This window comes from Musa acuminata, chromosome BXJ2-9 (genome assembly GCF_036884655.1).
Source record: "Musa acuminata AAA Group cultivar baxijiao chromosome BXJ2-9, Cavendish_Baxijiao_AAA, whole genome shotgun sequence".
Taxonomy (NCBI): domain Eukaryota; kingdom Viridiplantae; phylum Streptophyta; class Magnoliopsida; order Zingiberales; family Musaceae; genus Musa; species Musa acuminata.
Genome location: NC_088346.1, coordinates 45,698,952 through 45,712,637, shown reverse-complemented (window position 1 = coordinate 45,712,637; position 13,686 = coordinate 45,698,952). Strand labels below are relative to the sequence as shown.

The following is a 13,686-nucleotide window of genomic DNA, read 5'->3' as shown; positions in this document are numbered from 1 at the left end:
TGGTATTTAGTATTTAAATTTAATGCTGATCTTAATTGGTATATTATATAGCTAAATTTCGAGTCATAAATTTATAGATTAGACATCAGGTCTATAAAAATCAAAACCAAACTAGATGTACATCTTATTGTTGGAACTTATTTATCAATTTTCAGCTGTAACTTGAACAATTTAAGTATCATTATCTTAATAGGATAATTGATTTGTCACTTTTATTTTACATAAACCACTAATCATGATACTTAATCTAAAGTTATTAACAACCTAGAGTTGTCAAAAAAGCTATGAGGATTGAAGGCAAAGAGATTTGGGTTTAAAATTGATGATCACATTTTCTTGAAAGTGTCCTCAATCAAGAGAGTCACTAGTCAAAGGAAAAAATTAACCCCTAGATTTATTAGTCCATTTGAGAGAAGGTTGGACTTGTGACATATAGATTGATATTGCCCCCCGCTTTAGCTGGTAATCATGATGTATTCCATATATCTATGCTTTGAAGATATATTAGGGATTCATCTCATGTCATATCTTATCGGTCTCTATAGGTAAAAGATGATGCTACCTTCGTAGAGTAACATAATTAATTTAGATCTTGTATCTGTCTCTTGAGAAGTTAAATTTAGGGACTAAATTTCTTTTAGGAGAGAAAAAATATAATTAAATCTCTCAATTTAATGTATGATTATTTGATTTTATTTTCTGAAAATAAAATTTAGAAAGAAATATTTAATTTTCTAAGTTGGGTGACATTATTTTTGTTAATAAATTAAAATTTTAAAAAATATTACCTTACTTGGAGGGCTCATCTCCTCCTATTTAAGGGGAGATATTACTTTACTTCATTATATTGAATCTCAGATTTTGATGATAAAATCAATTGATGAAGTTATGATCTAATCAGCGTTTGAGTAATATAGGACTAACTTCGATCATGGAAAGACAAATCGATTAAAGCAGAAGAATCAAACATTGTGATGGAGAGCATTATATCAAAAGATTAGATGTCAAGCTGGAGGATTGGTCGATATGCCGGAAGATAGACTTCGTGTCATAAGTTTGGGCATTGGGCTAAAAGGATTGTATATTGCACCAAAAAGATCGCATATTGCGGGAGGTCAATATGCCGGAAGAGAGGATGATGTGCCGAAGGATCGGAAGAAGTGTCGGATGAACTAATGACATGCCGAACAACATGACATTCTTGCTTGTAATCGTATGTGTCTAGATCGAAGTAGCTTAGGCCTTAATTGAGTTAATTTCGGGTGTAACCATGTTAACTCAATTGGGGGTCCATTGGGCCTGAATTAAGAATGAGTTGGGCACATTGAGAGGTACATTCAGTCACCCAAAGTTAGGTCAGGTGGTAGCACTGCTAGACCAGGCGGTGGAACCACCTATGAGCTGAAACATACAAAGTGTACATTTATCGGAAGACCCGACGATGGTACCACTAGTGTCAAGCGATGGTACCGCCCAGACTGGTGGTGGTACCGCCTAGACTAGTGGTGGTACTTCCAGTACACTATCTCCCATGTGTCAGGTGATGGTATCGCCTAAACTGGGCATTGGTACCACTAGTGGCCAGTCAGTCTGGTAAGTAGTGGTACAACCTAGTACCCTAAAAACCTAAGGATTTAAATTTTGGCTCCATTTTTTGAAGTAATTTAGGATCTATAAATACTCTAATTATTTCTGCTTAGGTAAGCAAGAAAAAGAGTGGAAAAGGGAAAAGAATTCTTGTGAAAAGTAAGTTGTAATCTCTCTTGAAGTATAGAGTTTCTTCCTCCTAGAATTAGAAGTCTTCTAAGGGAGGAGTGAGATTTTAGTATAAAAGAGAGAGATATAAAGGTTCTCTCTTTGCCCATGAAAAGGAGAAAGAGTTATAAAGATGGTAGTTAGTCTTTGCCCATTAAAAAAGATTATTAGTGAACACTGGTGGCCTCGACGGAAGAGGAATCGAGAGTGGATGTAGGTCGCGACGACTAAACCACTATAAAATCGATTTGCATTACTTTATGCTTTTCATTCATATTACTGATTAACTTGCTCACTACTCTTACGAACGTTTTTAAGTTAAATGCATTTCCGATACAGGTTTGATCGAACGAGTTTTTAAATCATCATAGCTTTACGAAAGCACTAATTCACCCCTCCCCCCCTCTTAGTGTTGTTTCGGTCCTAACACATTCCTCTCCAAGCTAAGTCGGGAGGAACAAGGAGTTGCATTATATTGAGAAGAGGTAAGTTCTCATGCCTTTCTAGAAACATAAATATTTTCTTCTATTTTTTTCAAGTGTTTAAAATTTTATATATTTAGACTTAAATTAAAACATATTGTAATTATTCATGTATAGTTTTCTAAAATTTTTATCTTGTATACATGATGCTAGTTATAAAACTTGATTTATGTCAGACATGTATAATAGTTGATTAAAAATATTATTTCCTTCTAATATAATTTTATCTTTTTAATCTACTACTATTTATTTTATTATAATGACTTAATATTAATTATTAGATATTTTGATTATAATTTTATTAAGTTATAATTTGGAATTGAGTGAATTATTTAAAATTTAGGCTAAAATCAATCCATAAACTAGGCCCAACTAGTAGGCATGGCCTAATTGATAGACTACGACTGAACCGTAGGCTAGGTCATAGCTTACATGCTAACTCGATCCAACCTAGCAAGGGTAGTCATGTCTAATGCACATAAGCAATCTATGAGGCTATGGGTTAGCCTAACTTGATACGATATATGCACAATCATGTGCAGTGCACATGATTAGCACATAGGCTAGCCTAACCCAGCCTAGTGTTACGTAGCCAAGCCCACTATCATTTCTTTATTTGATTTGGAGTCAAACATTGATTGAATCAAATCAGATTTGATAAGCTTAGATTAATTAGGGTGATTTTGAATCGATTTAACTTATTTAAGTCTTTTTTTTAACTTAAATTAAACCTAATCTAATTCAAATTATATAAGTTCAAGATAGTTCTAGATCGATTAAATGATGATTAGAGATCAATTCAATTAAGTTCTCGTTAAATCAAACTCAATTGGACCAATCGAGCTCAATTGTACCAATTGAGCTAGATTTCACATCAATTGAGGGCTAATTGATATTATTTGATATTAATGATATTTAAAAGATAAATAATTTTTTTAATATTTATTTAATCTTGATATAGATATGACTAGTATGTGATGATTTTATTTCCCTACCCAAGGTATGTAGGGTGATTCCAGTTCAGGGATTAATAGATCGTCAAGCATGATGGCTTGATGATTTCTTCATATGCTATTAGGAGAAATATGTCTCTACTTTGGTAGGAGAGAGGCACAACTATATCCATTGTTGTGAGTACGATCTGAGTTTGTCTCCATCTACTGTTGAGAGAACATGAACTCATCTTGTAGGATAAGACTTCTTTGTTCGGGGAGTGCTCTTTCGAGTATTTAATATATGCCAGTGCAATGACTGATTTTTAGATATATAAATATTTTATAATTGACTTATAAGTGTTCATACTCAATGTTGTTGAAATTTCTTCATTTTATTTTTTTATTTTCAAAGCAGCCTTATAGTAGGCCCATTCTAGTGGAAAGCATATCTTTCTCTACCACTAGGTAGAGCCAATTATATTTTATTTTAGAGGTGACATTATTATGTTTCTCAATAATTACTAACTTTTATTTATAAATTAATAAATTATATTAAATATTTATAATTTATGTTTATTAATAAAGTAATTTTTTGTGTTATTGATGTACCCATTACAAGATGTTGTAATCTTGTAAAAAATATTCAAGATATAATATCCTTTTTATTAATTTAGTGCATGCTTTAGGGCTCGTAGATGTTTTGATCTTAGGATTAATTTTGACTAATGATTGTCTTTAACATATTATATAAGTGATAGAGCCAATTCAAGAAAGTAGTGGTCCTACTACTCGGTGTGCTCGTGGTTATAATATTATTGGCCTATGCACACAAAGAGGTATTTGTGCGCATACACCTATCATTAATTATGTGTTGACTTCTTCGACACCGTAGAATGCACCTTATGCTTTATTACCTGTCAATATCTCAGATGATGTACATGGAGTCCTTGATGCTATTGGAGGCTATTTTGAGCATCGGTAGGAGTAGGATTGAGCGTAGTGAGGTGGAAATAACTCTTTAGATCACTTTAAGAATTTGAGACTATCTATTTTTTTAATGCAAACCAAATCTAATCTTTACTAAACGTTGGATATATTAAATATAAAAAACATATGAAACTATTAAATGTAGAGAAAATTAGAATGTGCTTTTAGTTCTTTCATTTAAGAATAGAAGGTATACACTTGGTGGACCTAAAACAAGGAGGATGTGGGAGGCAAGAGGCAATATGGTGATCAAGAATGATTTAAAAATATATTATATGAGCAGTTCTTCCTTGATTCAATTACCTTCGAGAAACAACGTGAGTTACTTAGCGTCCACCAAAGAAACAGGACTATGATGGAGTATCATCATTAATTCACTAAGGTGGCTCAGTTATGTTTACATATTATCTTCAATGAACATAAAAAAGCTTGTCACTTCGATAAAAAACTTCATCTATCTATTGAAAAATCTATTGTTATATTTATTTTACCAATATATACTGAAGTACTCAATCAAGCTCTATTAGTAGAAAAACATAGGATCGAAAGTGACCTTTTAGTGTTGCACCATTTTTTATAAGGCATCACATTCTAGATCTTAAAAGAAGGGTAAGAGCAAATAGTTCGTACATAAATAACTAAGAGCTTTAAGTAATCAAACTGTCATAAAATATTATTTTCTAAGGAAGCCTGATAATATTTACACCTCATGCCCTATGTGACAACGTATACATATTTTTTGTCAACAACCAGGGCACATGTCAAAGGATTACCTATGGATGCAATATCAGCGTCTAGCTCCACAACGAACATCTAGATAGCAACAAGGACCTAGAGGGGAAAGTTAGGTAAGGGTTTATACACTCACACATTGGGATGCTGAAGTCTCAAGATCAATTGTTTAAGGTATAATTATACTCTATGGTACACATACTATTGTCTTTATATATTATGGTTCTACATATTATTTTATTGCACATTGTTTTACTATGATACTATATAAAATTCCTAAGACAACGAGTAATACATTAATAGTAGCAGCACCAATTAAAAACTCTTTAATAACTAATTAGATATTTATATGTTATTACTATTAAATGTTATGATTTGTTAGTACATCTTATTCCACTAGAGTTTTAAGACTTCGATGCTATCTTGGGTATGGATTGACCTTCAACATACCATGCGATTATTTTCAAAAGATTATTACTTTCTTACCCCTAGATTAACCACTATTTTAGTTAATTAGTATTTAAAAAAAGCTTTCTTGTATTATTTTAATTGCTACTCACTTATTAATGTCAGGGTACTTGACTTTTATTTCTAGAGAAGAATTTAAGAAGCCAATATTAAAGGATATCCATATTATACGAGATTTTTTAAATATTTTCCTTGAAGAACTACCTAACTATCACCTAATAAGTAGATTAAATTTATAATTGATCTTCTACCTAACAATATACTTGTTTTTAAATCTTTCTATAGTTACCAAATTGAGTTGGATGAGTTAAAAGAAACAGATTCAAGAGTTTTTGAATAAGGACTTTATTCGTCATAGTGTATCACATTATAGTGCATTTGTACAATTTGTGAAGAAGAAAGATCGATTCATGTGGCTGTGCATAGGTAACTCTACCAAGTGATCATAAAGAATAAATATTTATTTTTTTAGATAGATGACCTATTTGATTAACTAAGGTACTCAAATATACTAAAAGATTGATTTGAGGTTTTGGTATTAACAATTGAAGATACGAGAAGAAGATGTACAAAAAATTACTTTTAGAATAAAATATAATCATTATAAATTCTTAATAATATCTTTTGGACTTACGTATGCATTAACTACCATCATGGATCTCATGAATAGAGTATTTCATCCTTTTCTTGATAAATTTATAATCGTATTCATTGATTATATTTTGATCTACTTTAAAAGTATGGCAAAGTATTAACACCCGGATAGTTTTGAAAGTCTTGAGATAAGAGAAACGGTATATCAAATTGAGCAAATATAATTTTTGGCTCAATGAAATTATGTTTCTTGGCCATACAATTTTTGATGTTGGTAAATCTATTTACTCCTAAAAGATTAAAGTTTTTTGAGTTTGATTAGATATTATAGAAGATTTGTAAATAACTTTTCTTAGTAGCACCCTTGATTAGATTGACAATAGAAGAATGTGAAGTTCAATTCAGACAACAAGTGTCAACAAAGTTTTCAAAAACTAAAAAAAAAAAAAAAAAAAAAAATATCTGGTGCTCCTATTTTGGCGATTCCTTCCATAGGAGAAGATTTTGTAATGTACATTAATGCATCAATTTAAAAACTTTATTATGTTTTAATTCAAAAATAAAAATATAGTTGCTTATGCATCTAGATAATGGCTTATGAAAAGAACTATCGTACTTATGACTTAAAGCTAGTAACTATCATTTTTGTACTAAAAATTTGGATATATTATTTCTATGGACAAACTCTTAAAATCTTCATAGATCATGAGAGTCTTAGGTATATCTTTACTTAAAAGGAGTTAAATGAGTCAAAGAATATAATTAGACTTTTTAAAATATTATAATTTTAATATTAACTATCATCCTGGGAAGGTTGATGTAGTTGTTGATGCGAAAGTTTTTAAGTCTTATAGCTATATAAATATTCAAAGGATATCTGATGAAAGATTTGATAAAATGAAGCTTGAGTTATTATCTAAGATAAATAAAGGTTTTTTTTTACTTAAACACAATCATTTTTAGTAGAAAGTAGAAAGGATTAAAGAAAGTTAAAGAAAGATATATTTCCGGTTAAGAAGATAGCTCAAAGATCTAGATCAGAATTCCTCAAAGTCGAGGATGGTCTATTAGAATTTATAATCGACTTTGTATTCCTGAAAGTCATTAAGTAAAGATACAACTATTAGAGGAGGCTCACATATCAAGATTTAATATCCATCGTAGAACTATCAAGATATATCAGTATTTGCATCAAAGCTATTGATTGTGTGATATTAGAGAAATACATAGTAGAGTTTGTGTCTAAATATTTGATTTGCTAATAGATAATAGCATAACATCAAGTATTTACAAAAAAATTATAAAATATTTTACTTCCTGAATGAAAATGAGAGTAGGTCACTATGAATTTTATGATATGACTACCCAAAGCTACAAAAGATACGAAGAAATTTGGATAGTAATAGATAAACTCACTAAATATGTTAATTTTCTCCCTATTAATAAGAAGTATTTATTGGATAAACCGAAAGACTTATATATTAAGAAAATCATTTAATATATTAGACATTAGTTAGTTATTTCTAATAAAGATCTAATGTTTCTTTAAGTTTTGAAAAAGTCCGTAAAAATTCTTGGGCACATAATTAAAGTTTAGTATATCTTTTCATCCCCAAATGGATAGTCAATCTAAGATGACTTGTCATGATGATGAGTCACCACTTGGTTACGTCTCACTTGTACTATGCTAGGGTTTAATCTAGACTATGCTGAGTCTTAATGAGGACGTTAAGCCTTTAAATAGGGGAGTTTGTAATACCTCGAATAGTCTTCTATCAAAAATGGGTATGACTAAGATTGACTTATAAGAGTCCGATTGTTGTACTAATATCAACATCAATTTAAGCATTTTGACTAGTGGTTTGGACTAAACAAAGTTGAGAGGCCAATTATACCATCAGGTTATGTTATAATATTTGGTATCAGCACCGATATAACATTGTGACATGATAAAGAGGCTCATCGAGTTAAGATATTTGGTATTAGAGATGACACAGTATTACAGTATAGTGAGAGGGCTCGAGTAAAAAAGAGTACCAATGGATAGAGTTAGAAAACTCATCGTGACGTCACCATTGGGCTATGTCCCACATGTACTATGTTAGAGTTTGATGATAAATTTTTCACTCAAGCTTTTGAGTGAAAGTGATTATGACACCCTGATTAAACTCACGTCCAAAATAGATAAAACTAAAATTAACTTATAAAAATTTGATAGGTATATAATTATCACCTTAAACTTAAGTATTCTGATTAAGCAAACTATGTTGACATTACGTATTAGATCTGAATCATAACATTAACATCATATCACGTTACTTGACTGAAACCACTGTATTGATGTTCATATATGTTAGCTTTGATTGCTTCTGATTTCAAATAACTAGGAAGTGAACCAAAGCTAATGAGAAACCATCTAAATTAGAAATGATGACTAGTTGAATTCTTATTGTTTTTGCATAAAGGAAGAACTTGTGGTTATCTTCTATCAGTTTACATCTCAGACCAACTCATAGTACATAGTTTGGTGTCCATTTGTAGAAGAGTTAGCATTCTTGATGCTTCTTTTCATTGTGTAATCTTTGTTTCCATGCAACTACTGATTCATCACATGATAGCAGACAAAAGTACAGGCATAATTTTCATGTAGACCAGTAGCAGTTTCTGTCTCCTTTCACTTCTTGCTGTACTCTATGCTGGAAGTGCTTTATAGTTTGTAAGTACACTTCAGATGTTGTAGGAGACAACTGGGAGGACTGAAGAATCAAAGATTAGATTACAACAGATTTTATGCTTCTTGTCAAAATTTCCTCATTATTTGACAACCTGAATTATACATGAAAATTTTCCTATGTTTTAATCTTACCATTATACACTGAATCAAAATTATTATGTTCTTTTAAGAAAATAAGGCACTGAGTTGATGAGAAATCAATATAGAAGATATAAGCATGAAATAATCCAAAAAAACCATAAAGGGACATCTAATACAAATATATTCCAAGAAAGATCAAATCAAAAGAGATCAGAGAACTAAATGTAGTCCAAACTTTAGCTGGATCCATCTATGTTTCTTCATCCTCATTACCCTGTTCATATATAGATAAAGCAGGGATCTCCATATATTTATTTATAAACAGTTCTAGGAAGGTTTTCCATCAAGCATTTATGAATGGGAAAACATATATTATTGAAAGTTTCATTGTGATGGAAATAATCTTTAAACTAAAATGTTTTTGTAATCTTATCCTTGGTGATGGCAGTGTCTGTGTCTCATATAATGAAAATGTGACTATTATGCTAAAAATCCAGGAATTGGGATTTGCCTTTAATCAGATGAACCTAACAGTGAAAGCCAAAACTGGACCAAATGGCCAGGAATTAGCATCAAATAAAGGATAAAAGCAGGTCCAGACTGAATCCAAGTGCCAAATGACACACCCAGAAGAATTAAAGGATTAACATGTGGTTGGGGTCTCTAATATGCTGTCAGAAACATTTGCTGGGTGTGACTTGTAAACAGTCTGCACCACTGGACTCTTACTAGAAACAGAAGCACATATTAAATTAGGAAAAAGACTTTCTTGGAAGGATAATTCCATGCCACTGCTGTCATTACTCAAAGGATTGTTGTTTATTCAGACCACTTTCCATCTTTGATTGATAGGTTTTGAACTGAATTCAGGAAGAAACTGGAAGATTACCAGTTCTGACTTCTGTGGCCTTCCTCACTCCTCTCCTACTCAAATCTATATCCTTAAACTAAGTTGACTCACTGCTTTTTTTGTGGCAGGAAGGCCACTGAGAAGAAGAAGAACACCTCATTGGTAGTCAAACAAAGCTGAACCCTTTTGTTTTCCACAACAACAATAAGTCAAAAAAGGGTAGATTGTTTCTCAAACTATATTTTGATTTGAAATCCTTCCATTCAGATCAAAATTTCCAAGTCTAGCAGGAGAAGAGAACTACATTCTGTAAATAATAAATTGTAACACTAAATACATACCATCATATATAAGAATTTCTATCCATATTTGCAATGTTTGAAAATGGCACATCTGCTCTAAATATAAAAAGTTCTTCAAGAGAATTTATCTCAACTACTAATAATTGTGGATAATCAATGTTATTTTAAATTTAAAAATAAATATTAAAATATCTAGAAAATATTTAATTTTCTTAAAGAATATATATATATATATATATATATATATATATATATATTCTGTGTTGATATATTTTCAAGATTTGAAGGGATATATGTATGGTAAACTAAAATTTAGAGGAATAAATATGAAAAGTTTGGTGGTCATTAATGGCACAAAAGATTTGGCCATCTCTGCATTTATTGCTTTACATAATTACATTTATGATATTTTACATAATTATATTTATAAATAGTAAGACCACATGGAAAGCCAAAAAGGGTCTTTGCATATGAAGCTTTATATAACGACGAGCCACCACTAATTACCAAAGGAGTAACCGAGGAGAGAAGCCATCTCTGTGTCTTGTTCTCTTCCCTCACCAAGGAGAGAAGGGGATGGCAACGGCAATGGCGTTGGTGGTGGTGTTCCTGCTCGCTGCCAGCGTAGGGTTGTCGGAGGGTGCGGTGTACAAGGTGGGAGATTCTGCAGGATGGACCCTCTTGGGGAACCCAAACTACACCGCCTGGGCCTTGTCCAAGAACTTCCAAGTGGGAGACACCATTGGTGAGTCTTCTTCGTCTTCCTTCCCCCTAAAGAATATCGTGTGACAGGTCGCAAGACTTCTCCTTTTTCTGACTTTATTCCTCTGTTTTCCAAACCAAGATTTCCCTTTTTTGTTCTTTTTTGTGAGCTTTGTTGACTTTGGTGTAGTTTTGATTTGGCGTTTTCTTGGAAAAGTTGGAACTTTCAACTATGGAAGACTTCCTTCGTGGGACAAACTTTTCTCTTTTCCTTCTCTCCTTGTATATATATTTTTATCTTTCTGTTCGGTTTTGCTGCGGCTTATAACTCAAGCTTGAGTTTGACAATGTTTGTGTTTGTTGTTTTCTCAGTCTTAGAAGTATTAACACATCAATAATAGAAATCGATTTCTCAGTACTAACTCATCAACACTCCTTATTGTCATACACTATATTTCTAAAATTAATCAGAAAAAAATATAATCTTTAGAGACAAAAAAATAAATTTCTTTAAAATAGCAATATGACTCTGTTCCTCTGATTACCCTTCTCTTGGTTCTTTCTTCCTTCATTGTATGACAGTTTTCTGAACTTTTTTGTTATTCTTATTTCTTTTACCTGATTTTTTTCCTTGTATGTTTTTTGTTTCTTGGGTTCCCAATCTTTGGTGTAGTTTAGCTTTTTCAAAATATTTGAAAGAATTATTCCTGATCTTTTATAAGGACTAGTAAGGAACAGAGTCAAATGAAGAATGTGAAGTAGTCATAGATAATTTAAGTGCAGATAGATCACGAGCTCTGAGATAAAGACTGTAGAATGTGTAGTGCACCAGTTAATGGTCTTCCCTTATTTTCTCTGTGAATTGAATATTGCCAACTATAACATATTCTTTCTGTTTTTCCTTTGTTCTTTACATGGATATCTTGAATTGAACTTGGCATCTTCTTCTACATATAGAAAGAGTTCTTCCTGATCACAAAAGATGATTGAATGCAGATAAAATTCTCAGAGGTTTTCCCATGCAGACTAAAGTGATGTGTTGATTGTTGGACAAGGATTACACTGTTTCCACTTCATGCTTAACTGGTTTTAGATCTTCCATTACCTCTCAGTAACTCAATCTTCTCATGTGTGTTGGCAGTGTTCGAGTACAATAAGGAGTATCATAATGTGGTTGAGGTGAAAAAACATGACTACGATTGCTGCAGTGAAAAATCTCCTATTGCCACCTATGCCACCGGCAATGACTCCGTCACCCTCAAGACCAAAGGTCACCACTACTTCCTCTGTGGCATCCCTGGGCACTGCACTGCTGGCCAGAAGGTGGACATCAAAGTCTCCTCCTGTGCTGCCCCTGCCACCTCCCCCGCTCCCACGCCTCCTTCCATCTCTCCTGCTACTCCCCCCTCTTCCGGTGGTGGTGGTGGTGGTGGTGGTGGTGGTGGTGCTGGTGGAGGTGTCTCCACCCCGGGAGCTGCCCCTGGAGCTAGTACTGGTACAAGAGCTGTTCCTGGGGGCATTGCTCTTCTTCTTGCTGTGTTTTCATTGGCGGCTATATATGGTGGCCTTGTTTGGCATTATTAGTTGAGTTATCAGAAGAAATAAGATACGATTGTTTCGACAATAAACGATATGCATGGCATCTGATTAGTAGGAATGAGAACTTATCGAGAGTCGCTCTGTTATTTTGCATATCAACCCAAGATTTCAATTGTTGGTGATGGTCAATTAGAATTATGAATCAGTAATGAAGATGACCATGAAGAACAGTCTTGGTAATTAGACTTTTTATTTCTGATTTGCCTGGTATCTCAAATTGGTGGTGGATAGTCAGAATTTTGTTGAATATATGTCATCTATTTATTATCTGGTCCCTGCAATATTTTCATGAAAATCTACATCTTTTTTGGTTCTTGCCTAGTTGAGCAAGTAGAAATGTATCTACATTTCATGTTTTCTTCTCTGCAATTCATCTTGGGCATGCTTGTTGATACTGTGATATATGCTACTGATTCCTAAATCTTTGTCAGTCATGATGTGCTGAGATTGACTTGTGCAAATTGAGCCAATTGGTGAATCTGAACTTTCTCATGCTGGTTGGATGCTATGACAAGTTGATTGTTGCTAAGAAGTTGCTACTTTGGTTTCTGCATCCATCAACAAGTGCTCAAGAACACAAGTTACTGATTGATCTTTTGCATAATTTCTTATCAATTTATTCACCAATAAAAACTAACAAGAAATGAGGATGAATTCTCGAAGAAAATTATGCAACTCATACAAGAAACTGGTGGACCAGTGCAGATAACTGTGCTGGTGATGCAGAAGCCAGCCATCTACAAACTGCATTATTGTGTCTCATCCAACCTTCACATTCTCTGGTGGTACAGAGAGCTTTGCAGAAGAGCCTTGTAGTGCCATGCCAAATCTGGTTTTGACCCACCTCCCAGATCAAATCATTTCTAGACATTTCCACTGCCACATTCAAGTATCATTTTTGGCATTTCTGTGTGATGAGAAGGATCTTGAAGAGGAGATAGATGCTCAGCATGCTCTTGTTTCCACTGTCTGCTTTCTCTTTTCCTTTTGTCATTGCACAATTGCATTTGGACCAGCTCCACTTTGAACTCACAAACTTGCAGAGCCAGTGCTCGACATGTGAATCTTTCCAGTAGAAGGGCAAAAGCAGCTTTCTTTTCCTATGCACTCTCATGTGTTTCACTTTTGTTTAGCTGATAGAATCAGAGTTGCATAGAACAGATACCATGAGAATTCTTATGCTATAACTACACATACTCTATGGTCAATTGACTAGTTCTGTGAAACATTTTACAGTATTAAAGCTTATGAAGAATGATAAATTAACCACAGCTAAACACAAAATAGGAAATATATAATGCTAAGATAAATGTGATAAGTTCTAACATGCTCCTGCAAATACTTCTATTAAAGTAAATATAAGTAAATGTGACATGCAGAGCCATAGTATTAACAGGAGCTATGATTCTCTATCAATTGGCATGATCCAGTATTCCCTTCGTTTATAGCATCACCATCTTTCCTT

The 13,686-nt window shown here is 32.9% G+C and overlaps 1 protein-coding gene across 1 annotated transcript; it reads left to right on the top strand.

Annotated features, from left to right (window-relative positions):
- The first annotated feature begins 10,390 nt into the window (after window positions 1–10,390).
- On the top strand, window positions 10,391–12,386 carry LOC135623627 (mavicyanin-like). The gene is made up of 2 exons (XM_065126796.1): window positions 10,391–10,665; window positions 11,764–12,386. Exons 1-2 carry the CDS (start codon window positions 10,497–10,499, stop codon window positions 12,204–12,206), a joined length of 612 nt encoding a protein of 203 aa, XP_064982868.1. The 5' UTR covers window positions 10,391–10,496; the 3' UTR covers window positions 12,207–12,386.
- Window positions 12,387–13,686: the final 1,300 nt, after the last annotated feature.